This window comes from Acipenser ruthenus, chromosome 12, assembly GCF_902713425.1.
Source record: "Acipenser ruthenus chromosome 12, fAciRut3.2 maternal haplotype, whole genome shotgun sequence".
Lineage (NCBI taxonomy): Eukaryota > Metazoa > Chordata > Actinopteri > Acipenseriformes > Acipenseridae > Acipenser > Acipenser ruthenus.
Genome location: NC_081200.1, coordinates 13,624,261 through 13,651,678, shown reverse-complemented (window position 1 = coordinate 13,651,678; position 27,418 = coordinate 13,624,261). Strand labels below are relative to the sequence as shown.

General features: G+C 38.1%; 2 protein-coding genes across 2 annotated transcripts in view; both read left to right on the top strand.

Annotated features, from left to right (window-relative positions):
- The window catches only part of LOC117416867 (mucin-4-like), a 28,490-nt gene extending 21,476 nt beyond the window's left edge, over positions 1-7,014 (top strand). The window contains exons 34-42 of the mRNA XM_059034207.1: positions 124-303; positions 1,088-1,206; positions 2,318-2,382; positions 2,834-3,033; positions 3,407-3,578; positions 4,405-4,590; positions 5,183-5,223; positions 5,552-5,636; positions 5,741-7,014. Of these exons, the coding sequence (XP_058890190.1) occupies positions 124-303; positions 1,088-1,206; positions 2,318-2,382; positions 2,834-3,033; positions 3,407-3,578; positions 4,405-4,590; positions 5,183-5,223; positions 5,552-5,625 (1,037 nt within the window). The 3' untranslated portion in view covers positions 5,626-5,636; positions 5,741-7,014. The remainder of the gene's footprint in view (positions 1-123; positions 304-1,087; positions 1,207-2,317; positions 2,383-2,833; positions 3,034-3,406; positions 3,579-4,404; positions 4,591-5,182; positions 5,224-5,551; positions 5,637-5,740) is intronic.
- Positions 7,015-13,404: 6,390 nt separating this feature from the next.
- Positions 13,405-26,791, top strand: LOC117416961 (growth hormone secretagogue receptor type 1-like). Its single transcript, XM_034028479.3, has 2 exons — positions 13,405-14,677; positions 22,015-26,791. The coding sequence occupies exons 1-2, from the start codon at positions 13,885-13,887 to the stop codon at positions 22,317-22,319; spliced, it is 1,098 nt and encodes a 365-aa protein (XP_033884370.2). The 5' UTR covers positions 13,405-13,884; the 3' UTR covers positions 22,320-26,791.
- Positions 26,792-27,418: the final 627 nt, after the last annotated feature.

The window sequence follows — 27,418 nt, the reverse complement described above, 5'->3', positions numbered from 1 at the left end:
TATATCGTATATTTATTGTAAAATAATATGTGGTTTGTAAGGAAGTGAGCTATATGCAGCTGTTGTTCTTTCGTTATTTCGTTCTTTCTTTCTTTTCAAATTATGTTCTTTCTTTTTTTCAAGGCGATGGCAAACTCTGTAACAATAGTTGTGGCGATTGCCCAGCTGACTTCTGTAACAATGGAGGATCTTGCACTCAAATCCCAGCTGATGGCTGTAAAGCCACCTGCACATGCCCCAGTCCATACACAGGGGAACAATGTGGTGTAGCTGGGGCAACTTTTGAGCCAAAGCCTTTAGCAAGTAAGTTAATAAGAGGCACAATGGGCTGTTTTTCATAATGTAAGTTTTTTTCCAGCTTCAGTTACAAGGTTGTCTTTGTAGTCCAAGCCCTTTTTCTCCAGTGTGCATTTGGACATGAAGGTAAAATGTAAATAGAAACAACCTCTTTGTACTAGTATTGTACATGCAGATTGCGCTCAGACTTAAAACACATCTGGGCTAGATTCTGAAAGCTCCACATTATCATTAGCACGATTTTCTCAGAAGGGAGGATGCACACAATAAAGTTACCAAACCAGGAATAAACCATTCAGACATTCAATTGGGGGTCTTGTGAGTAGTCCTTAGGAGTTTTTTTAATTCATTTTAGAATTGTAATTGGCATTCTTCCCTATGTGCTCAATGCGATTTGGAGTAAATATTTAAATATTTAAAATATGATAAATATTTAATATTTAAAATATGATAAATTAGCTAGATCATATTACTAAGGGGGGCAAAGGCCCAGGGCTTTGTGCATGTGATGCCTTAACTCATTTTGAAAGGTGAATGTGGGTTTACACCATGGTCTTGAGTTAGCTGCTTTGGCCGTTTGGGTGACCAATTTTCTCATGGTAATAATTTGTTACTTGTATCCCAGGCAGGGGATATGTATGTATGTTACTTGCATGCTAAAAATAATGTTTTCTTACAATACATACTGTACTTTGGGTTTCCTAAACTTTTACACTGGAATTAATACCTTTTGAAAGTACAATATTTGTATTTAGCAAAGGCACAGTGAAATTTCATTCTATATCTACAGGTGCACCAAAGAGATCCCTCAAGTTAACTCTTAAATTGAAGGGGGATTATAACCAACAGGCCATTAGTGATGTTAAGAGTCCAGAATATGTATCTCTAGTAAAACAGATTGATACTAAGGTAAGATTTTCAATTAACCTCACATATATTTTTACTAAAATGTCATCTCAATTTTGAGTTCCATGTTCTCTGTGTACAATTAGTGCACATATGGCAGTTGATATTGGTTATCTGTGTCCCACTAATCCGCAGGGGTTGGTTTTTCAAAACTTTGGTAATCAGATTTCTGCATTTGATCTGGATTATATTGTGAAATTGGGTTTTTCAAAATATCAAAATGTGATTAGGATTACTGTGATCCAGATTTCGTTTTGGTAATTCGATCACATTTTTAATCATGTTGCAATTGGGTTTTTCAAAATTTAAAGAGGAGGTCGGGATTACTTTGATCCAAAATACCAGGATTATTGTGATCCTACTGCAGAGGTGGATTTAGCTTTTAAATGATCATAGAACATCAATATTTTGTTTGAATTGTCATAGCAAACACACACTAGGGCAGGATTTTCAAAAGTTTGTAAACTCCAGTGTTAATTAAGAAATCGGTATGTAGCATTGATTTTGGCATTTTCAAGCGGCCTATTTCATTATTAAATAATTGTCCTAATGTGTTTTCCGAAAATATGTTGATTACGAAATAATGTTAATATCTTAACGAGCAGGGCTTCTTGCGATTATTTATTTTGTTTGTGTGAGAATTTAAAAGCAAATCCATGTTAATTGTCATAATTTATCAGGAGTTAATTTGCACTTGGAAAAGGAGGGTTTTAATTAACGAAAGAATATATAACTCACCTTGAAACAGACATTCAACAGACCGCGTCTTTGATGCTGATGAGAGAGTGTATAGGAAATATAAGATTACAAAATCTGGATCACTGTTATCCAGATTAAAAGTTTTGAAAAACCGGCCCCAGGCGCGTAATGATCCATTGACTGTGCTTATGTCTAGGTGACAAAACAAATGCTACCTTTCAGACAATGTTTTGTATTAATAGCGGATTAAGTATAAACCAAATTACTTCATAAAAGCCCAACAGATGTACCTATTTAGCAGCTACTTGTTTTATTATTATTATTTAAAATTCCAAGAAGAAACACATTGAAGCTGTGGACTTTTTTTTCCAAGTGTGTCTAAATCTAAAAAAAAACTGTATATCTCAATCAATAGGTAGGTCAGCGGATGTTGACCCTGACTGTGAAAACCTTTGCTAAAAATCAAGATATCACCTTGAAGTAAGTACCTTGTCAAATGTTTAAATGACTACAGGTTAAATATAATCAAATACGCCTAAAATATGTCCTGTAAATTTCAATTCGGTCACCTTAAAGTATTACTTCAAAGTAGTTGACATATTTGGCTACTGGTCAGTCACCCATAAAAGCCTACATCACCAATGTTCTTTCTTATTATGATTTTTAAACGTGTAGGTAACCCCCATTTTTTACATTTACAGCCCAATATAATTATTCAGATGCATTTGTATTTTGCTTAGTTCAAAATGTATTGACTTCTGACCAGTGCTGTCCTTTACAAATATTTTCTTTCACTTTTTGTCCCTTCGTTAATTTTTAATACTTAGTTTAACTTCAGACAGTATGTGATGCAGTAGTTCTATGTTACCTGGTTAAACAGAAATAACGTGTGACTAACCTTCCTTTATTTATTTATTTTGTGTTTAAACAGACTTGTCAATAATCAGGTGACTGCTGAGTTCTTGTCCTTGTTTGATTATGGTGCCAGCATTACAGACATTGATTTCCTAAATAATAAATTACAAGAAGCCATCATTGATGTTTTAAATGTCAAAGTGCAGAGACGGAGAAGAGAAGATACTGTGCAGTTTGAACCTGTGACTAAAGCTGATATCACAGATGTTAACAGAGGTGAGAAGTTTTTTTTGGTTTTTTTTCAGTTACATACAGTTTTTAAGCTTTCATCTGTGGTGGAATTGTCACATGATTTGAATAGGATGAGGAAGGCTGCTCAGCCCCAGCAAGTAGAATTAAAGCAAGAATAATGCTAGTTAAAAAAAAAAAAAAGAGAGAACTCACTATTGGAGCAACTGAATCCAGAACGACTAAGAATGATCGCTAATACCATCAAATAGTAAAGGGAAAACAATACCAGACAGTATTTAAAAAGCCCAGATACACATTAACAAAATCAAAGTAAACACAGAAAAACAGAAGTCCTATTTATAGGTTAGATAGCTATGTTTTAAAAAATAATAATAATCTATTTTCTTATTGTTTCTAGCAACTGCTGAAGAACTTTCACAGCATATGAACTGTGCTAGTAAAGGAATCAAGGGTTATTCAGCAGTGTTTGATCCAAAAATTGGCTTTCTGTGTGTCTCTCTATGTTTAACAAATGACTATTGCAAGAATGGAGGAACATGCCAACATTACGTTGATGGACCCATGTGCAAGTAAGTAAGGGGTAGAGCAAGGCACAAGAAGTGTGGATTTTTTCAACACTATTCAATTATTTAGGTTAAAATACGTCAAACTAAATGAAAAAGGATTGTACTGAAAAAAGTCTATACTTTATTGAATCATTCTAATTGCAGTGAGGGTATTCAGAATTTATTGATATATTAAATGCTGCTTTGACCATGAACCATGATTCTACAGAAAACTATAAAAACAATCTGCTGTCCAAATTAAATTTACAGTATGTGCAAATCAAATAATTTACACTATATGATACAATTGATTGCACATTTTAAAATGACCAACAACCAACCATTCTAAACCCCTCTGGTTTAGAAAAACACACATTAGAAACTAAACTATAAATGAAAGCAGTTTGCATAAAAAAGGTGAATAAACTCCAAATTATATACTATTTATAAAAGTGTTAATCAATGTAATTTGCATGTGTCATGATGCTAAATATATACAATAAAATAAACAATTTTTAGTATAAATCATTGGCTTCACAAAATGCCAAGCTAGATTCTTCCATGCAGGTTGTCAAGCAGCAAACATTATATTGCAGTTGCATCAGTTACACCCACTTCTGACATTGTGATCAGAGTGCTGGTAGTTGCAAACTATATCAGCAGTGGAATGGAATAATATAGATAAATATACAGTGTGGTGTCCAATACAATATTAAAAAAACAAGTGTGACATTGCAGCTCACAGCAGCAGAGAGTGAATAGTGTTGAATTCCCTACTGTAAAGCTTACATGAAGACAGATTTTGTATAAAATCACATATATTTGATGATATAATTTCCTTGAATTACAGATGTGTTCCATTTAAAATGTACACACCATATGGTGAAAATTGTGAATACCTGGCTATGAATCTTCGTGCATTCTTTGGAATTCTGTTTGGAACCCTGGCTTTCATCTTCGTTGTGGTGGTATTGCTGTCCCTGCTGTTTTATTGCTATTGCAGACAAATGCGTTGTTCACCTAATTTAAGTGAAAGGTATGTTGATTCTACTCATGAAAACATTACTGAAAACAATACTGGAACTACATTATTGAAAACAATACTTTAACTACACGGAATACCAAACTGTATAAGGAAATATTTAATAACAAGCCCTTTATGTCTTATTGACCAGCTTGGTACAGATCTAAAATTAACTGTAGTTTTCTTGTTTAGTTTTACTTTGTATATTATTTTCTGTTCATGAAATCAGCCATACTTGGAGAGTATGCATGTGTGACAGTTGCCTTGAGTGATGACATACAAATAATCAGTACAGTACAGAGATTCTATACAAAAAGAATACATTTGTTATTTCAGACATGCCAGATTTCTCTTTAAATCAAATGTAATACATTTAATAGAACAGTTTTCAGATGATTTCAGAACATGAATATTCCATATACTGTAGTATGGTATAAAATATTGAATAATCATTGACATTACCGTGATAATTGATTAAAGGAATATAGATTACAGCAGGGTTTTTTTTTTTCTGTGATATTAAACATTGACTAAAAAAAAAAAAAATAGTTTTGCTTGTTTGTGTTTATTTAATTTTTTTTTTTTTTCATTATTATTTTTACAGCAAAGGACCTAATTTCTACTGGGGTCATGGACCTTTCCGTTGTAAGTAAAAACATTGATATATAAAAAGTGATAAAGAAGAGAAGTTATAGCTAATGAAATAATTCCAAAATATTTTACCTACTGTCCCCTCATTTGCTAAGTAGATTTAACGTGGTGTTTTAGTCTTTTGGAAAAAAATATTTTTCTGTGTATAAGCTGTGTGTGACTGCCTTTATATTGAATGCAGGACTAATAGGACCATATCAGGACTGTAAAAGCATGGCCTTTATCATTAGGGGTTGTTTACATTGAGGTGGTCTTAAAGCAGGGTTATACTGTACTTATTATATTCATTGAACTTGTCATTTTACGCCCCCCCTTTCTGCAGCATTGAAGAAAGAGGATTCATTGAAATCTCCGGACAATCAACCAAAACTTGTACTGTGGAAATCTAAACCTTAAAGATCTGAAAGGTAATACTGTATATAAAGGCAATCTGTTGTCAACCCATATTATAAGGCAGAAGCTGAACCGGACACAATTTAAACTTCCCTGTGTGTCTTTCTTTTTTTTTCAGAAAGCAATCCAAATTCCCAGATCCCATTCGTTAAGGATGTACAGGATCAATACAACAAAATGGAAGGAAAAGAAGATGGTTCACTGAAACTGAGAAATGATGTTGATCAGCGCTGACGTGCTGCTCTACAACCTTTGAATACCAGCGTAACATTGAATCATAATCCCCTGTCATAGTGCTGTACCTGTGCATTCTTTTAGCCCTCGCCTTACGTTTTCTTCTGGCAGAATTTCCTACATTATATTATATTACATTATATTATACTATATTATATTATATTATCTTCGGGTGCGTGTACAGTACCAAATTATAATAGATACATTGTAATGACAAAATATGACCCTGTTAGATTATTTGAGTAGTGTATTCTGATGGGATATTCAAATGGCACTTTAAAGGTTTCAGATGTGTTAAATTATGGTTTATACTCCCTATCCAGATCAACGGAAATAATGTATTTGTTTGAATGTTTGCAATATCCATATTCTTTTATTGTATGAAGAATAATTTTAGATTTTAGATTTTTACATTTATTCAGGATATGCAAATACTGTACTATACGGGTAAACTACTGCTTTCTGGTACCTTTGCTGCAGGTCCCATGGTCTGAGCTGCAACACATTAACCTATTGGGTACCAGGAACCTACAGTAACTTTTCATCTTTTGCATTGTCTGTGATTTATCTGCCATAATCCAGATTGAAGCAAAGAACCAAACGACCAAAACCATTTAGTTGTTTGGTACTTGGTTTCCTTTTTATTTATTGTAGATTTTATGGACCCTATTCACAAAGAGAAAAAGTGCACTGTGGAGACTCAAGTGACCAATTGATATGGAGCCCAGTGTCTTTTTATAGTTGGTACACGACTGTGTTCTTTGAGTCTCTCAACGGGTGAATACAATAACTGCTGCATATTTAATCTCTTAGAGATGCCATTCCTCTTACATTGTAATTTTCATATTGTATTTATAATGTTAAAAATGTTTTTGATGGAATAAATTACTTTTGTGTTTTTATGCTAACTGCTCTAGGCTGGTGTATTCGTTCCATACAAACAGGCTATACAATTGAAATAGCTAGGTTCAAGTTTGTGAATAGGGCCCTCTGCACTTTCTTTTCTAACAAACAAATTTGAAGTAAGAGCCTTTTATTTTTGTATTTGTTCTTATTCTATAAACGTGTTTCATATTTTAAAACAAAATCTATTATAGTATATAAATCATTATTTTTTTCATTGTATGTAAACACATGAAATAAACTATACATTATTAATATTTGTTTCAAGTCTTTTTTTTGTATTGGCTCTTCAAAGATGTGAAGACATTGAAACGTTTGTCATTGAACTTAGTTTGTTTTGTTTCGTTCACACAAATACAATCTTCTGGTATTAGCTGTTTGTTTGCCCTTCATATGCTGGTAAGTTTGAATCTACGGGCTGAAAGTTTTGTGCATTTTTAGTTCAAGTTATGTTGAACAGGCTATAGCTATGTGTCTTATGATTTGTAAGCAGTGTTTTTTAAAAAAGATTTTGATTCAGATATCTAAAATCTTCAGTTACCGTAAATATTTATTGCTGGAGCACTGGGTGAATATGCATTGCTTTTTTTCATTATTATGATTAACATCCCTAATGTCCTGTAATAAAACATTAAACAGTACATAGTAAGTTAAAGGTGCTGTCATAGATGCTTTAAGTACAGTGAAAAAAGTATTATCTGGATTGTATCAATATTGTTTATGTTCTTGTGTGTTTTTGTCTATTTGTATGTGTTCCTGTGTAGCCTCCCTTCCACAACTCTCCAAGGAGAGTGAAATGTTTTTTTCAGAGACATTAAATATTAAGACCCTGATCCATAACAGATCATGCAAGAAACTACATAGAATTATTCTCTCTTGTAATGAGTTCTTCTCACCACTTGGGGGAGCATCTCTCCTTTGTACAGACTTAACAACACCTTTATAAGTGAACAGAAAAAAACCACAACTTCTTTTGTTTGGATCTAGGGTCATTGTATTGTGTTTATATCCCACAGCACAGACTGTTAAAACCCCAAATTAAACTGTGCTGGATTAACTAGGGATAATTGACCACCTTTTTTTGCCACATGCCAACCGTACTTTACCATGGCTACCCAATGTATATTACATTATAGAATATGCTTGCATGTGCTTTACCTTGCTTTAAAACACTACTATGCTTTTACAGTAGTGCATTTGGATCTTGACAAAATGTACAACTTATTAAATGGCATTATTTAAACACAATCTTGTCAACCTTTCTGAAAATACTGGAAGTTTTCTAATTAAAAATCAAAGTCTGTCAGATATAATGTTTTGCCCATTGCATCTGAAACTAACACGCAACATGGAGAGGCATATATACATCATAATATATGTACTATTATTATTCAAATAATAAAAAGGTATTAAACATTCAAGACACAGTGTCATCTACTGCAGCTACCCTAGGGGTTGTTTTGTCAGGGAATGCTGTATATTTAATAAAGGTAAACTGTTAAAAACTTGTTGGTCAATACAATAACACTGTTGAATGTTTTAGTTTTAATACACAATTTGTGATTTCGTTTTTAAAGTTTTGGATGAACAGTATGTATTGTTAGTTTGAAGCCAGGAGAAAATGTTCTATTGTTGCTGAAAAATTATAACAGCACAACACATATTGGTGAGCTAATTATAATGTCTATTCAAGAGAGCCCTTTGTTAAGGAACTCATTGTGCCTCAAAAAGATGCTAGCTGAGATTAAGGGGGCTGATCCACTGTCTTAAATACAACTAAAAGAAAACATCACACCTATTTCAACGTTAACTACTTTAACTTGTTCCATTCCTTACATACTTTGTTCTTGTCTGTGCTTTGTAATACTTTAAATAGATTGGTTGTCCACATCAACCCAGCCTCATTGCATATCACATGATGCCATTGATGACATTGTGTGACAGTTCGATTAGTTGACCAGTTTCTGGGGTCGACTGTAACTTTTCTGTTTGACACAGGCCAATTTGTTTTGTAATTCCACTTGCAGAATCCAAAATAACAACAACAACAACAACAATATTTATAATAATGCCAATTTCACTAAATTATACATTTAAATTACTAAGACCACAGTGTCTGCAGTGCCCTGCCCTTGACACATTCTTCCATTGTTAGTCTTTACATCAACTCATTATTCAAAAGAACACTTTAATGTTATGATAAAGTTATCAGACCCAGAGCTCTAGAGTCTAGACGCTTCTGGCATAGAATTACATTTTCTTCACATAATTGTGAAAGTCTGTAGTCCTTTATTGGATTAGCAAAATGTCATCTTTACAGTTGTGATAAATCGTTCCCTCTCTTAAATGTATTATCTGGAGCAGGAATGCTTTGTTGTTTCTTAGAAAAGAAAATCAAGTTTATTCCATCCAAGTTCAACTGTAAATGACTACATCTGCCAGGCCGTTGGTTCATAACCAATGGGGCTGTGAACATGTAGTTTAAAAAAACTGGTTGTATTTTGAGTTTTAAAATGTTTTAAAAAATATGTTTTATTTGTATTTGTATTTGAATTTGAACGGTCAATTTAGAGAAGGAAAAAAAGGTTCTGGTTAAAACAGAAACTTGGACAGTTACTGGAACCAAGACTAATTCAGAACCTAGTGACTACATGATTTCATTAACAACCACCCAGACCCCATTTAGAACATAAGAACATAAGAAAGTTTACAAACAAAAGGAGACCATTCAGCCCATCTTGCTCGTTTGTTGTTAGTAGCTTATTGATCCCAGAATTTCATCAAGCAGGGTGTCAGCTTCAACAACATTACCGGGGAGTTGGTTCCAGACCCTCACAAGTGCCTCCTATTTTCTGTTCTGAATGTCCCTTTATCTAATCTCCATTTGTGACCCCTGGTCCTTGTTTCTTTTTTCAGGTCAAAAAAGTCCCTTGGGCCAACATTGTCAATACCTTTTAGGATTTTGAATGCTTGAATCAGATCTCTGCGTAGTCTTCTTTGTTCAAGACTGAATAGATTCAATTATTTTAGCCTGTCTGCATACGACATGCCTTTTAAACCGGGGATAATTCTGGCCACTCTTTGCACTCTTTCTAAGCAGCAATATCCTTTCTGTAACAAGGTGACCAGAACGGAACACAATATAAAGTTTTAACATTACTTCCCTTGATTTAACTTCAACACTTTTCACTATATATCCAAGCATTTTGTTGGCCTGTTTTATAGCTTCCCCACATTGTCTAGAGGAAGTCATTTCTGAGTCAACATAAACTCCTACATCTTTTTCATAGATTCCTTCTTCAATTTCAGTATTTCCCATAAGGTATTTATAATGCACATTTGTATTGCCTGCATGCAGCACCTTACACTTTTCTCTATTAAATGTCATTTGCCATGTGTCTGCCCAGTTCGGAATGCTGTCTAGATCATTTTGAATGACCTTTGCTGCTGCACCAGTGCTTGCCACTCCTCCTATTTTTGTGTCATCTGCAAATTTAACGAGTTTGCTTACTATACCAGAATCTAAGTCATTAATGTAGATTATGAAGAGAAGAGGACCTAATACTGATCTCTGTGGTACTCCACTGGTTACCTCGCTCCATTTTGAGGTTTCTCCTCTAATCAGTACTTTCTGTTTTCTGCTTGTTAACCACTCCCTAATCCATGTGCATGCATTTCCTCGAATCCCTACTGCGTTTAGTTTGAGGATTAATCTTGTATGCGGGACTTTGTCAAAAACTTTCTGGAAATTTAAATAAACCATGTCATATACAGACGTGCTCAAATTTGTTGGTACCCTTACAGCTCATTGAAATAATGCTTCATTCCTCCTGAAAAGTGATGAAATTAAAAGCTATTTTATCATGTATACTTGCATGCCTTTGGTATGTCATAGAATAAAGCAAAGAAGCTGTGAAAAGAGATGAATTATTGCTTATTCTACAAAGATATTCTAAAATGGCCTGGACACATTTGCTGGTACCCCTTAGAAAAGATAATAAATAATTGGATTATAGTGGTATTTCAAACTAATTAGTTTCTTTAATTAGTATCACACATGTCTCCAATCTTGTAATCAGTCATTCAGCCTATTTAAATGGAGAAAAGTAGTCACTGTGCTGTTTGGTATCATTGTGTGCACCACACTGAACATGGACCAGAGAAAGTAAAGGAGAGAGTTGTCTGAGGAGATCAGAAAGAAAATAATAGACAAGCATGGTAAAGGTAAAGGCTACAAGACCATCTCCAAGCAGCTTGATGTTCCTGTGACAACAGTTGCAAATATTATTAAGAAGTTTAAGGTCCATGGAACTATAGCCAAACTCACTGGGCGCGGCTGCAAGAGGAAAATCGACCCCAGAGTGAACAGAAGGATAGTGCGAATGGTAGAAAAAGAACCAAGGATAACTGCCAAAGAGATACAAGCTGAACTCCAAGGTGAAGGTACGTCAGTTTCTGATCGCACCATCCGTCGCTTTTTGAGCAAAAGTGGGCTCCATGGAAGAAGACCCAGGAGGACTCCACTTTTGAAAGAAAAACATAAAAAAGCCAGACTGGAATTTGCTAAAATGCATATTGACAAGCCACAATCCTTCTGGGAGAATGTCCTTTGGACAGATGAGTCAAAACTGGAGCTTTTTGGCAAGTCACATCAGCTCTATGTTCACAGATGAAAAAATGAAGCTTTCAAAGAAAAGAACACCATACCTACAGTGAAACATGGAGGAGGCTCAGTTATGTTTTGGGGCTGCTTTGCTGCGCCTGGCACAGGGTGCCTTGAATCTGTGCAGGGCACAATGAAATCTCAAGACTATCAAGGCATTCTGGAGCAAAACGTACTGCCCAGTGTCAGAAAGCTCTGTCTCAGTCGCAGGTCATTGGTCCTCCAACAGGATAATGACCCAAAACACACAGGTAAAAGCACCCAAGAATGGATAAGAACAAAACATTGGACTATTCTGAAGTGGCCTTCTATGAGTCCTGATCTGAATCCTATCGAACATCTATGGAAAGAGCTGAAACTTGCAGTCTGGAGAAGGCACCCATCAGACCTAAGACAGCTGTTGCAGTTTGCTCAGGAATAGTGGGCCAAACTACCTGTTAACAGGTGCAGATGTCTCATTGAGAGCTACAGAAAACGTTTGATTGCAGTGATTGCCTCTAAATGTTGTGCAACAAAATATTAGGTTAGCGGTCCCATCATTTTTGTCCATGCCATTTTCATTTGTTTTCTTATTTACAAAATTATGTTGAATAAAAAATCAAAAGCAAAGTCTGATTTCTATTAAATATGGAATAAACAATGGTGGATGCCAATTACTTTTGTCAGTTTCAAGTTATTTCAGAGAAAATTGTGCATTCTTCGTTTTTTGTGGAGGGGTACCAACAAATTTGAGCACGTCTGTACTTGCAATTATCCATTGTCGGTGTTGCATCCTCAAAAAAAGCAAACAAGGTTAGACACAATCTCCCTTTCATAAAACCAAGCTGACTGCCTCTCAGGATACTCTTACCACTGTTACCCTGGGAGATATACCATTTCTGGACAAGCAATGTTGGAACCTAGGTATTAATGTACCACAGTTAGCATTTGCTGCCTCGTTTGAAAGGTGAGACACACAGTGTCATAAATGCAATGGGTTGTGTTGCATGGCTGCTCAAGGTACTGGATATCCATTGATATACCTACCATGGCATAGAACCCTTTTTTTGGTCTAGTACAATCTTTGTGCTTGGCATGAGATTTCAGCACCCTGGACAGCGCAATGACCCTTAGATAGTCATGGCAAATTACCTGGATGATAGTAGGTGCAATTTATTTATAGTTATTTTTTTAAAAGTGGGTGGGTGTGGTAATGGACCTGTTATAAAGTTTAATTTCAAGTCAAATTGTAATACATTTCCAGTAAAATCCAAAAGCAACACAGCTATTACACTGAGTAGATTACAGCAGAATCCTTTATATAATTAAAATAAAGGTTTTAGTGTTCCAGTCTACTTGACCTTGTCTGTATGCTGCCTGAGTTTATAAAAAGAGGAAATGGCATCAAATTAAACTGCATCAACTTAACAACCATAAAATGTCTATTATTATTATTATTATTATTATTATTATTATTATTATTATTATTATTATTATTATGATGATGATGATGATGATGATGATGATGATGATGATGATGATGATGATGATGATGATGATGATGATGATGATGATGTTAAAGTGTGCTATGCTTGCATACTTTGTTTTTTTAGTAACTCTGCTATCACCCAAGCTAAATGTCTCTTTCCAGCGTTCTTGTGTATACCGCATTCTAGTCTTTTTGTTCTTTTTTTCATATCATTGCAATTGGCGAATGTGCTTCTATGCCATGGTACGCATGCGCCCCTATTAGTTTAACTTTATACAAACCACCGTGTTGTAGTAGTGAAGGCACTTGACAGAGCGGCAGTAAAATCAAGCGCTTCACTGTAAAAAAAAAAAAACCCGTTCGTTTTCTTTTTCTTTTTATTGAGTTTGCAGATTAGTGGATTACACGTCAGGAGTCAGACGAGTCCTACAGTTTCTGTCTCTATGTTTTTGCTCTGTTTTTTTTTTTTTTTTTTTTTTTTAACTTCTTTGGATGTCTTGTCAGTATGATGCATTTTTATGAATGAGAACACAATGTTGAATGTACCCTGTGCAGTGCATTTGCTGTTCTGGCTCTAACAGACAGGATAGGTTTTTTTCACAGACTTTGCAAGTCAGGAGAAATTTTCTTTTCTTTTTTTAAACAAGTATGGAATACATTTTGTGCATTATGTTCCAAAATAATTATAATGACAAACAGACACAATTAGCGAGAGCAGTGTGACATTAGAACTTTGCAGTTAAAATGCAGAATCATTTAGCATTTTTAAAGAATCATATTTATTGCCAACATGGTAAACGCCATCTTTTTATCCTAAAACTTCACCGTTATATAAATTAATCATTTGTATGAACTCTTAGTTTTAAAGCAAAGGTACATGTTTTTCCTACCATGCCATTAAAATTTGGAGGCACCGACTGGGTTAATATCAGCACTGCCTAGAAGCACTGGGATTAGCATCTGTATACCTCGAGTCCAGAGTTTGAGACTCAGGATGTCAAACGAGACAGCAAATGCTAACTGCTCGCACAACTGCAGCTGGGCTGATACGGACAATTGGGACAACTTATCATACTGGGATACTGACTACCCAGTCAATCTTTTTCCTATCCCGGTTTTGACAGGAATATCGGCTACCTGCATCTGTCTCTTCATTATCGGAACTGCAGGGAATTTAATGACAATTTTGATCGTCTCCAAATTCAAGGACATGAGGACAACTACCAATCTCTACTTATCCAGCATGGCCTTTTCAGACCTCCTTATATTCCTCTGCATGCCCTTGGACCTTTACAGAATCTGGCATTATAGACCTTGGAATTTTGGGGAAGTGCTTTGCAAGGTATTCCAATTCACCAGCGAAAGCTGCACGTACTCCACAATCCTCAACATAACAGCCCTTAGCGTGGAGAGATACTTTGCCATCTGTTTCCCACTACGGGCAAAAGTAGTTGTGACTAAGGGTCGCGTGAAAGGGGTAATATTGATTATCTGGATAGTGGCATTTGTCAGTGCTGGCCCCATATTCGTTTTGGTTGGAGTTGAACACGAGAACGGCACTGATCCGTGGGAGACAAACGAGTGTAAGGCGACAGACTACGCTATCCGGTCTGGGCTCCTTACTATAATGGTGTGGGTTTCCAGCATATTTTTCTTCTTGCCGGTGTTTTGCTTGACTGTGCTGTATAGCCTTATTGGAAGAAAGTTGTGCAAGAGAAAAAGGGAGACCATAGGACCCAGCATGTCCTCCAGAGATAAGAGCAGCAAGCAAACTGTGAAAATGCTGGGTAAGAAAACATTGTAGAAGCCTTTTTCTCCCTATAACGCTAAATGGTATACCTTTTACGATTACAATTGATACATTTAGGAATATAGAAGTATTGGACTATTATTCATTTTAAATCTAGCTATATAAAGTGTGTTCTGCAATATATTATGCAAACATGTACACCTCATTATTATTTATGAATCATGATTAGAGTATAATATATGGAACGAATATACTTAGGTTATTTATATATTTTTCATGTTCACGTTGAAATATTTATTTTTTGCATTACTAATATAGTACTTAGTAGTTGCTTATCGATATATACGTCATTTCCCCCGATCATATCATTCTGTTGTGAGTAAATGTATTAAATAATGTAACAAAAGTGCTGTGTTGCTGCAGGCAACGTCGTTAATGTACCTGTGTTTTGTGTATCCAGAAATGGTGGTCCAACCTGCTATACCGTATGTCTAACAAAGGGAGGTGAATAAATGTCACACAGATGAATTGCATTGGAGATATAATATTTTACAGTGTGGCTAGCCAAATCATATTTGAGAGTGACACATTTCTGCTATGTATAAACAACATTTTAATAACCGTTATAAACACATTTAGTGTTTAAAGTATATCAGTACTAGAATGTGTTTAGAATCTGTTCCTTAGGATTTCTGTTTAACACTAGATTTAGTGTGGGACAAAATGAATACTTTTGGAATGGAATTACTGTTCCCTTTAAATTCGAAGACGAACACCAACAATACTTTTGGGAAATGCCTGCCACAGGTAGGTATTCGCCGAGCATTTTAAATCAGAGCTGCTAATAGGCCCTTCCAAGGAGTGACGTCCTCGGTCCCGCCTTCTGAGGGAACAAATAGCCTTCCTCTTTTGCTTCTCACTGCAGTAAGGTGAGGTACTAACCAACCAGTTGCTCTTAAGTCTAAAAGACCTCTTTCAAGTTTTTTTTTTTTTTCTGGATTTCCCCAGCATTATTATTAAATAGTGCTGGAAGTCAGCCTGCCACTTCCCTGGAATCAGAAACTGAGCTTCTGAACTGAGCTATTGTTTTGTTCTGCAGCTGCTCTTTGTAAAAAAAAATATCTTTTTTTCATCAGCCTACATCGCTTGCGATTGTAAGCTGCTTTCTAACCTTTACAGCACCTGCTGTTTTTGTATATTTCCTCTGCTATTGCAGCTAAAACAAAAAAAAAGAGACATGCAGATTCCCCCCCGGGACTCGACTCTGCCCCGTTCCTTATCTTGAGTTGATTCCGCCAGCTGTCTCGACCTGCCCGCTCAGTGCGCTGGCTTAAAAAATAAATAAATAAATAAATTAAATAAAATAATAATAATAATAATAATAATAATAATAATAATAATAATAATAATAATAAACTCTTCAGTCTACGCGCCTGGCATGGTTAATGGTCTTTATTCACAGCTCGGCTGTTGTGTGTGAGTGCATGTCTCTCACTGCATCTGCAGTTTTAAAAAAAACCTAAAAATAAACAAACAACAAACAATGTATGCCTCCTCCACTGGGGCCTGGTTCTACCTGGGCCTTCACTCTGGCGTATGCTCGCACTGCCCCGGTCGTGTGACTGCATGTGGTTAATATCAGATGTCGGCTGTGCTGTTCCCTGGTGCAGCACCATGTGTTTACACTACTTTGTTGCCTACTGCAGCCTCCAAGCCTGTGTATCCACCCCGGTGTATGCTACGTGCTACCCCGGGTTGTGTGACTGCATGCAGTTAGGCTAGACGCCCATCCCAGTACCATCTGTGCTTCACCCTTGGTGCACGGTGCCCTTGGTGCCTCAGTGCTTATGCCCTCGGTGCTTATGCCCTTGGTGCTTAGACACTCTGTGCCTTGGTGCTTTGGCGCCCAGGCACACTAATACTCAGGCATTTAGGTTCCCCTGGTGCTTCTGCACCTGTGGGACCTTAGTGCCCTCAGTGCATCGATACCCCTGGTGCCCTGGTGTTGTGTGCCCTTGGTGCTTGCCACTTGGGACCTCAGAGACTCGGTGCACACAGTGCCCTTGGTGCTCTGTGCCCTTTGGTGCTTCGACACCCTCGGAACCTCAGAGCTCTTGGTGCACATGGTGCCCTTGGTGCTATGACGCCTTCGATGCCTCGTAGTGGTGCTCCATAAGATGCCCTTGGTGCTCGTCGCCCCTCAGTGCATCAACACCCTCGGGGCCTCTGAGCCTCGGTGCAGTCGGCGCCCTCACCACCCTCGGTGCCACAGAGCCTTCTGCACTCAGTGACCTCAGTGCTCCTGCACCCTCGGCACCTGAGTGCTCCAGTGTTGGAAGCCCTCAATGCCTCCGCATCTTGGTGCCTCAGAGCCTCGGTACCCTCGCTGCTTCGGCTTAGTACCTCGACGCTCCACTGAATTACTCCCCTCAGTGCTTCGCACCCCGGGCCTTCAAGGCTTCAGTCTTCTGGTGCCCTCGGACCTCGGAGCCTCGGTGCCCCCTCTGTACCTTGACGCTTCAGCATCAAACGCACCCAGATATCAGTACTTCCAGTGTGTTTTCACTCCAGCACCTTCATTTCTGGACGCCCTTAGTGCTTGGGCAGGCACACTTCTACTCCTCTGTACCTCGATCCTGATACCGCATGCATGTAGAGTGAACATGATTACAAGCATGCAAAAATTATGTGTCAGGTTCCTGGGCATGCAGCATGCCACCTCTGCATTGGGAGATGCCTCCTTCTACGAGATCTATGCAGCGTTTCAGCCTCGGGTGCTATGCAACAGACTCGCCAGGTTTACCGGTGTGGCTTCCCCAGCTAGCTCTACAGAACAGTCTGTGGCGCTGGGAGCCCCGGCCTTTCCCATCCTGAAATTGTCCCCTTGCTCCTCGCAGAGTATTCCCTGCTCTCAGGCTCGCAGTCGCTCTAGATCTCCTGTGAGGAGCACTAAGCGGGCGAGACAATCCAAACAAGCGCAGGACAGCTCTGACCTGAAGGACCTGATGGCTCAGGTGCTGGAGTTTTTGGTCAGATAGCAGGCCCAATTCCCTGCCCCGGCCCTGGCTCCGCCGCTAACAACTACCTTGCCACTGACCCCGTCCTTTGCCAGTGGTCGCCCCAGATGCCTCTGAACCAGACCAATTGCCGTGGCTTCCTGGGGTGGTAGCCCCTTCCCTCAGGAGGAGGAGGAAAATTAAGAAAACACGTAAGAGCTGACCTTTGAGACGGGTCCCAGCTCCGAGACAGCCTCAGATGCTGGTCTCTCCCCTTTCCCAAGCTCGATCCCGGCACTAATACAGCGAGCCTCGAAGTTCCTTCAGGTACCTTGGACGGTTGCATCCGAACTGCAGCTTCAGGACTCAGGCAGCATTGCCCCGCCTTCAGCCCTTCCTGGTGTTCCCTGACTTCTTAGAAGAGGTGTGGTCATCTTGGAACCATCTGGTTTCGGTGCCAAGTGTGGTGAAACGGGCAGCGGAATTCCCACAAGTGGACGACCACCGTGGCACTAATGCGAGCCCCTTCAGTAGGGGGTTTACCTAAGGACCCTGCATGCCCTAACAGCCAATGCAGAGTAACAGAGGCTCATTTAAAAAAAGGCTTACACGGCGGAAACGCAGGTTAGCTGCCTGGCCGACACAGCAAGTCTTCTCATGGCTTACCTCGATGGCATACTGCAGTCGGCGTCCCTTCTGGAACCGGTGGCTTAAGAGCTGCGCCTAGTGTCTGGTATGCTTCTCCAGATTTCTGGCTGCCAAGGTCAGGCCCTGAGCACGGTGACTCGGACGGTTCCGATCCCCACCACCCCACTTGGCGACCTGAGGCATCACCTTCAGGCCTCTGCGGCGGCTAGCAGCTGAACCTACCCACAGGGAGGGGGAAGCACCAGACGTGGGGCCCCAATGCAACAGCGCTCCCCGAGGCAGTTCCACGCCTCCCCAGACAGCCCCCACAGCAGGCTCCGCCACAGCCTCACTAGCCTAAGCAAGGCCCCTGAAGGCTTGCAGTCTCAGACCCGTCCCTTGTCACAACACCAGCTGCAATATTGGTGCGACTGCATCTCAGACACTTGGGTGCTCACCACCATTCACATCAGTTACGTGCTTCAATTCCGTGCAGGACCTCCTCCCTTTCGAGGGATCATGATAACATCCATGAGCGACCCTCACCAGGTCTCAGCCCTTAAACAAGAAGTAGCTGCACTACTTCTCAAACCCACCTTCCAAAAGGAATGGTTCTACTTGAGGCATTTTCTAGTGCTGAAGAAGGACGTAGACTTTCACCCCATCCTAGACCTGAGACACCTCAACAGGTTCTTGAGAGAGAGGAGGTTCCAAATGCTTACACACAATCAATTCTACAGTCTGTCCGGCCAGGCGACTGGTTTACCACCGTGGACTTAACCCTTTGTGGTCCTATGTCGGACCTGGTCCTAAATTGCAATTATTCCTATCCGGTTCAATGTCGGACCCTGTCCGACATCATCAATAAGACGCAAAAAACGGGTTTCTAGTAGTTTTTTCTCCAGAAAAAGCCGAGAAAACCATTCAATGGCCGAGTGGGAGCGACAGGAGCTGAGACAAGCCGAAAAAAAAGGGCATATCTCATGAATGGTCATACTTGCCCCTGGCATCAGATAACAGCGGCCATAAGGAAACAAGCTGGCTGTGACTGCATCAGCGATCAGAGAATATCACGGACATTTGAAGAGCTTTTTTGAGATGTTATAGTAATAAAATAATGACTTGGATCGCATTATTGAGGCGTTCGGTAATAAAACGAGTGATCAGGAGATGACTGATTGGTATGTACGACTATTATTATTATTATTATTATTTATTTTTTAGCATATGTGAAAGTTATAGCGAACGAAAGGGTGGGGCGGGGCTGGAGATGCCTAGTGAGTGCTTTGTTGATATGCAGGGCCTTTTAAACCCGTTTGACTGTGGAAAAAAATACTTTTAAACAGCGCGTCTAAAATTAACTGCACGTGTGAAAATAAATTGGACCTGACGCGCCTGACACGCACTTAATAAATGAACTGCAAAGCGCTAAAGGATGCGCATTTTCATGTTCCTATTCATCCAGCACACAGGAAGTATTTCTGCTTCGCTTTTCAGGGGCAAGTTTTCCATGCTGCCGTTCAGCTTCTCCTTAGCCCCGCCCACATGTTATTGAAGTGCGTGGATGCAATCCTAGCTGCCTGGATCAGGGTGCTGAACTACCTGGATGACTGGTTAATCTGTTCCCAGTCGCAGGAAGGAGCAGTAGCCCACAGGGCTATTGTGATGAAGCATCTGTCGAGGCTGGGTCTCACCCTCAATACTGTGGCTCAATACCTTCTGGCTACACCCCAAGCACGACAAACATCGTCGGCTGACCGTGTCCCGCGCATGTTGGGAAACCCTACGCTGGTAGATGAAGATCTCTCAAAGTGTAATATAGGAGCGATCCACAGCCATCAGATAGTGACGACAGACGTGTCCAACTTAGGTTGGGGAGCAGTCTGGGGAGGCAGAGGAGTCAGCGGCTCATGGTCGGGCCGCTGGACATCCATGCACATTAATGCGCTGGAACTGCGAACGGTTCACCTCGCTGTCCAGCATTTTCTTCTGACGCTGCAAGGGAGACATGTCCTGGTCCGGATGGACAACATGTCGGTAGTGGCATATGTCAACCGCCAGGGAAGACGGGGTTACATCAATAACCTTCCGGCTATTAACCTTCCGGCTTTTCTCTGAATCATTATTTGCTTAACTTTGTGAGTGTTATTTTAATTAGTTAATGTGTCAATAAATAATAATAATAATAATAATAATAATAATAATAATAATAATAATAATAATAAAACAACATTCAACTAAATAAGTTCTGTAGGCAGAATATGGTTCGGGACCTTCTTATATATAGGACTGGTCTAATCGTGCCACCATGTAGAATCAATGGCCAGGTTTGCAATGACTTCTCATAATAGAACATCATTCTTTCTAGAATGTTCATGTCATCATACCATCATCATACTACATTTTTCTATATTTTAAATGCGGGTTCCAAGTGTGGAACTCCTGAAGAGGGCCGGCCAGTGCCAGTTTGGTATGGTTAAATTCAAGGGTCAAGAATAATAGTGCTACAATCATAGTATGCTACCTCTATTTCCGTTGTAAATGTAGCCAATGATACAATATAATAGGCCAAAAATTGAAAATATTACCACTGTGGTAAAATGCATAGCAATAGCTGCCATTGTGCTTTCATTGCCCCTTAGTAAATAACCATTTCCATAGCGGTGCTCCATTTTAACTGAAAATAACGTAGTATATTAGTATATATGCATTTCTATATTATATTGTTGGGTAGAAATGCTGGGTAGTCATGAAAGAAAAAAAGCAAGTGCATACAATGTTGTATTCAGTTTATCTGGGCTTTGTTGTTGGTGAAACTTGGTTTGACTCCAATGGTTTTGTGACTTCATAAATCCTTCAAATACCCCTCTTTTTGTACTCGCAGTGTGGTATTCACCGATCAGCCCACCAGCTCCCCTGGTGCCATTCCCAGCAGGTTCACCCAGGGGGAAGTGTGGTCTTGAGTTTGGCCACCTGTCCAGTTGACTGGCATGATCCACTGTGCGCTTCATTCGCTTACTTTAAAAGGTGCTCCTGGAGCGTTTGATGAAATGTTTAATGAGATAGTATGTTCTTTTTTTTATTGTCCCCTTAGCTTTTTTATGACATCTACAATGAATCTTACTGCAATTATTTCAAATACTGAGTTGCTTTTTTTTAATAAATGTTAAGGTGTTTTTACCTGAATTCAGGAGCTGCTTTTGTAAATGGCTTCTGAATTGAAGAACACAGAAAATATCATACAAAACAGTACTTGAGTAGCTTCAGTTAGAACCGCTTGTATTCATTGGGAAAAGTAAAAAAAAAAAAAAAAAAAAAGAAATGTGCAGCTGTTTAAACTTAAATCACATCAAGGCAAGTAGAATGTTAGAAGCAAAGCTATTTAAGCCATCATTGCTTGTAGTTGATAGTCAGCAACATAACTTTCTTTTGAAACCAATAAAATAGTGTTTGAACTTCCTGGTAAGCTATGGTTGTACAGATACTGCTCAGAAGTATCTTGACACATTTATATAATTTTCTTGCACTGGAATCTAAACAAATGCCATTCTTTGTGATTGTTGGTGGTTTTTCAATTCTGAACAATAATTTCATGCAATAAACAGAACAAAATGATAATCAACTCTGATTTATATTTCCACAGCCAATCAAAATGTTTGAAACTAACCAAAATGTTTAGAAATTAGCATAAGTCTCTATTCAGTTCATCTCCCATTCTAATGTGGTATCTTTCTTTGTGCTTTCTTTCCAGTTGTGGTGGTGTTCGCCTTTGTACTCTGTTGGCTCCCTTTTCACGTTGGACGGTATCTCTTCTCCAAATCTTCAGAGGCTGGCTCTTTGTTAATGTCTCAGATCAGTCAGTATTGCAACTTAGTCTCCTTTGTCCTCTTCTACTTAAGCGCAGCCATCAACCCAATTCTTTACAATATCATGTCCAAGAAGTACCGGGTGGCTGCTTGCAAACTGTTTGGACTTAAACAAGTGCCAAGAAGGACAGCCTCTACCATGAAGGATGAAAGCACTCCTGCTTGGACAGAGACGAGCGTCAGCACGTGACCAACTTGTAATGGATCTCCTCCAAGCGACTGATGAGCTAATGATACTTGACATCAGCTTAAAACACGTACTCGCCTCTCAACTACAGAGAAGTTCATCTTTGAACCGTATGACTGGCAGTTCACGTCCAGCCATGCCTTTCCGTTCAATTCAATGGGTCAAGATGTCAATTCATGACAACCTCATTGAACAGCTTTTTTTGCAAGAAGATTTGAATTTGTGTGCCAAAAGAAGTCATATAAATTGGAGACCAGTGGTATCTTTAAAGTTACATTTTAGGCTATAAGGTATTGTGCTGTAGGTATGAGAGATGTCAATGAAACAGCTTTTGAAAATGTCCCTCAGTAAAACAAACAGTAACTTGTTGCATCACTACTGTCAGTAGGCACATGTGCCAAGTGAAGTGAGATTTCATCCGTGCTTTGATGTGCCTAAAAATTGCCAAAATCATGCATCCTTTTGGAACACTGGGGGAATGAAAATCACATAGCAAGAATGTACCAAACAGTATTGATTTGGGAAGTACAGATTTGTATTTTTTTTGTGTAGGAATTAATTGTAATAGAGCCTTTTTTTAAAACATAGATGACATACAATATGCATTTACAAGAACCTGTTGCAGCGGGCAGTGCAAGTAATCAAGACGTCTCACTTTTTATAACGGAGACCAAGAGTTTGAAGCTTCTGATGGGCTTTAATTACATAATCTATTACTAAAAGATGCTCAACAGAGGTACATTTAGAAATACTGAAATAATCGTTGTTATTATAGTATTTAACAGATACTTGCCCAGACTAGGTACCATAGAAACTTCAGTTTTACATTTATGGTTCAATCCACCTACTTACAAGACTGCAATTCTCTTGCACTGATGGCTTCAAGCCAAAATGATGGTCAAGTCAGCAATGTACTTCTGTCTTGATACACTGGGTTGGTACACTTGTTTATTAAGAAAAAGCCACAGTATACTCTATGATGTATACACATATCAATAAGCAGAGAACTATGTGTATGTGCTCAGAAATTGGTACAAGTTGCTTCTTAAAGTATGTGTGGGCTTTAATTACCACCAATGCCAACTTGTGCATGCCATTTTTAAACAACTTCAGTATATTGTTTACCATTATGAGATATGATACTTAGATGAGAATAATGCAGCAATAGACAAATGCATTTCTGCAAAGATACTCTTTGGTAGTTCTGTTAAAAGTAAAACAACTTCCATAGTAAATATTTCATTTGACCATCACTTCTAGGTAACATTCCTATTTTAATGACTCTTGTTCATGAACATATATCTCTATTTTTCTGTTGGATGCAGTTATTCAATTGGATCATTCAACAGAATGTTACCATCTGCTATGTTTAACACCAGTGTGTCTAGTGGGGAAACACATCACTATGGCATATTATCTAGGTCCTACAAGCACATCCAAAATTGTAAACATTCTTAGGACAACTTATAAGAAGACACAAACCGGAACATTGGTCTTCTTGACTGATATGTTGTTTTTTAAGGTTTTATCCAAATATGAGCACACCTTGGCCAGTTTTTTTTTTTTTTTTAGATTTCACAACTCCTTTACTTAAGAACAATTTTATAGTTCTATGGAAGCATCAATGAACACGGATAGGGGTAACGAGGGGTAAATTGCAACGTACCAGTGGTTTATTCCACTCCAAGCTGACTAACTTCAGGACAAAAAAAAAATGAACTGTACAAAATTATTCCCAATTTCAGCGTCCTCATCAGAAGATTCAGTTAACTAGTTTATAAAGGTGAAATAATATTACTCGCCTCACACTCTGCTACGGGAATAGGATCAAAACTAAAAGTGCAAGTTTAAAAAAAATGTAACAGCACATTAGGCAATAGTTATATATATTAAAACAAAAACCTTAAATGCGATGTATTAGCATTGGAAAAGCGTTATATTTTTATTATTATTATACAGGCTGCAAGGTTGTACTAGAAGATTAAAACCCTTAATTGCCATATACACATTCAATGTGATAGTATAACTTGGTTTATGTAATACAGACATGAGGGACATAGAGAACAAAGTCTTCATGTGTCTAACCAATAAACAGATTTGTAAGCAAATATTAAGAAAAAGGCGACAAATCAGAACAATCAGACTAGCGTAGTCTCTAACTTCACACGACTAACTTAATCCAAGTTTAGTTTGGTTTCACAGACCCTGATTAGCACAAATCTTGGACTGCCAAATATTACCATAGGTAAGTAGTCCAAGGTTAATGCTAACGGGGGTATAATGCCAATGTTAAAGTGAAACCTGCCATTTATGTGGATCTTATTTGTGACCTGTCTGGCTGTTTAACGTTAGTCCAAGCAAGTGGCTCTGATTTACTTAATCCCCCTGTTGGGTGCATCAAGTAGACTGCATTTGGTTCGCTGCAATTTACCCCATATGTTTTATATGATTTTGCCAAGATTTGGAACGTTGTAAAAAGTGATTTTCAACATAGACCCTGTATGTACTTACATTCTACTGATGAAATATTTGTAATTCAGTATTTACCAAGCTGCAAACGTCTTGCTCCACAAATATGGAGACAATTTATACAAATTGTTCATTTAACTATCCACACCAAGTATGAATCCTTTATAATATAAATGCGAAACAAAAATCTAAATTATCTTGAATGAATGTATTTGAAGTCTTCAGTAATTTTGATATTGGTAAAAGTATGGAAAAAAATGCTTCATTTGAACTTGTATTGTTAGGACATTTCTGTGAACCTATATTCATACAAATACAGTCCTGCATTGTATAGTACTTATAGCGTTACTAAACGGAAAGGACTGGGGGTGTTGAAAATATGATGGCAGTTGCCTACAAAGGATTGTCAAAATGTCTTAAGTTTCTTGTAGTAACTAGTATTGTAACAATAAATGTTTTACAAAATAAATCACAAAAAAGTGGTTCAGTTCTAGTACGAAGTTAAGACGTTGATAAACCTGGCCAAACAAACAACAACGTAATCATGCAGTTTAATTACATATTTTAAAGTGTGACCTATTGTTGTTGACTTTAAATGCATGTCAAACCTGTATGGGGCATACTGGCATTGCTCAATTGCACAGAAACATTGGTCAGATGCTAGATATTTAGAAAGTTTGATAAAACGTTGTGTTCTAAAATACTTTCAAAATCCAGCTACTAAAAAAGTTATTATTATATTTAATATTAGTATACTGCACGATGGAAAGTTGTATAGTAGTAGGTCAGCTTAAATACAGTAAATATAGTACTGTTTAGATACATGTTTACAGTTGCAGTATAATCGTCTTGTTGGGCATGCACATCTTGAAACACTTCTGCAAATGAGTTAGTTCCTTTTACAGGACTTGCGACATTGTACAGGCAATATGAAAACACTGCAATATACCCTCTTCAATAAATGTAAAACAAGTATTAATTGATGTAATTTATGTGTCTTTGTCTTTATCTGGTGTACTATTTGTAATAAACGAGAGCTGAATGTATTCTTTTATTAAAATAAATTACCCGAAACAATTTGTTGTGCTGTTAACAAAGGAACGAGTTGCCAATTAAAATGTCATTTAAAGGTACTGTATATAGATTGTATTGGTCGTTGATGGTCCCACAGTCATGGAACGCACGCCTCTGCGTTTGGAAACCTTGGGGAATTAATTGACAACGATATGCAGGTGTTGAATAACATGGGCTATTTCTTTACATAATTAATTGCACAGTGTTCTAAAATAGTGGTCAAACAAACTAGTAGTGGAACGAACAAGATTATGCATTTACTCAAATGTAGTCAATTATTCTGAAAGTTGGAGACTTTGCACCACCCATGATGACCAGTAATTCTAGCAATAACCTGCACAATTTCTTGTCCTTGCTATCCTAGTCAAAGCTGATGCATTTGATTTAAATGTGATTCAAGAGGGTTAAATGCCGTATGAAGAGCAAACAATGTATGTGGCTTTATGAAAAAATCTAGTCAATGATGGAAGTTTAAGCAGCAACAAGGCAAAGCTTTACAATTTGATGACTTGCCTGTCAGGAAACCCCATTGTCTTACAGGCATGTATAAATTCCTTTATTTCCTGTTGTAATCAATTAAATAAAACTGGTTGTAATGGTATGCAGGTTCTTTGTAATGTGTGTCAAGGTCAAGGCTGAAACAAAATGTTTTATTCAGTCAAGAGGTACAGTAGTTCTTTCAAGACAACTATATTTATGAGTGATTTTTCAATTTACCAGACTTCAGAGGTCAGGAAGAGAAAATGCTAAGATAAGAAAAATAGTGTGGGAGGCTTTTCTCTGTGTGCTCTCAATCTGAATGTAATTAAGTGATACATGTTCTGCATTGCAGGTTGTTTTGCTTCAGTGATTGAATTACAGTATACTGTACACCCGTTGTTGATTCATCCCCATAATTGCTAATTTCCATTGTTCAAGTTTCTTAATAATCTGTCTTTTAAGGATCTTAATTAAACTATCCTAGAAAACTATTTTTCTTTTCCCATTGATAAATAAATACATTACATTTAAACACATTAAGTACATTGATTAAATGAAGCTATGGTGTGATGTATTTTGTTTATTTTAAAATGCAATTATATAAAAAGGATGGATGATAACTTTCCAGCAAATATTTTTGGAGATGGATGGTGCCACGTTATTAAGCAGTTAGTGCAATAAAACATATCAGCGGTCCTGGAATCATGTTGAGACCTCACAAGCCAGATATCTCTGTAGCAAATGCAATTGGAGAATGGGCCTACTGACATCTGAAACAAAACTTCAGTAAACGGTGTTCCAGGAGTGTTTTCACTGACTTCTGTTTCTTGTACAACTTCAGTTTCAGAAGCATGGATGAAATCCTACAAATTTCCATTGGAAGCACCTACCACATGTAACATACACTTATAGCATGTTGTGCCAAGAAGCTGTCCTTCATTGGGCTGTGTAGCAAGGTATTGCCACAAAGGCTTAAGATTGAATTTGTAGTGCCCGTCTACGCCACATGGTTTTGTAGAGGGCGAGGTCCTCTGGATAAAGTACTAGTTTCTTTCTGTGCACAATAGCAAATGAGCAGG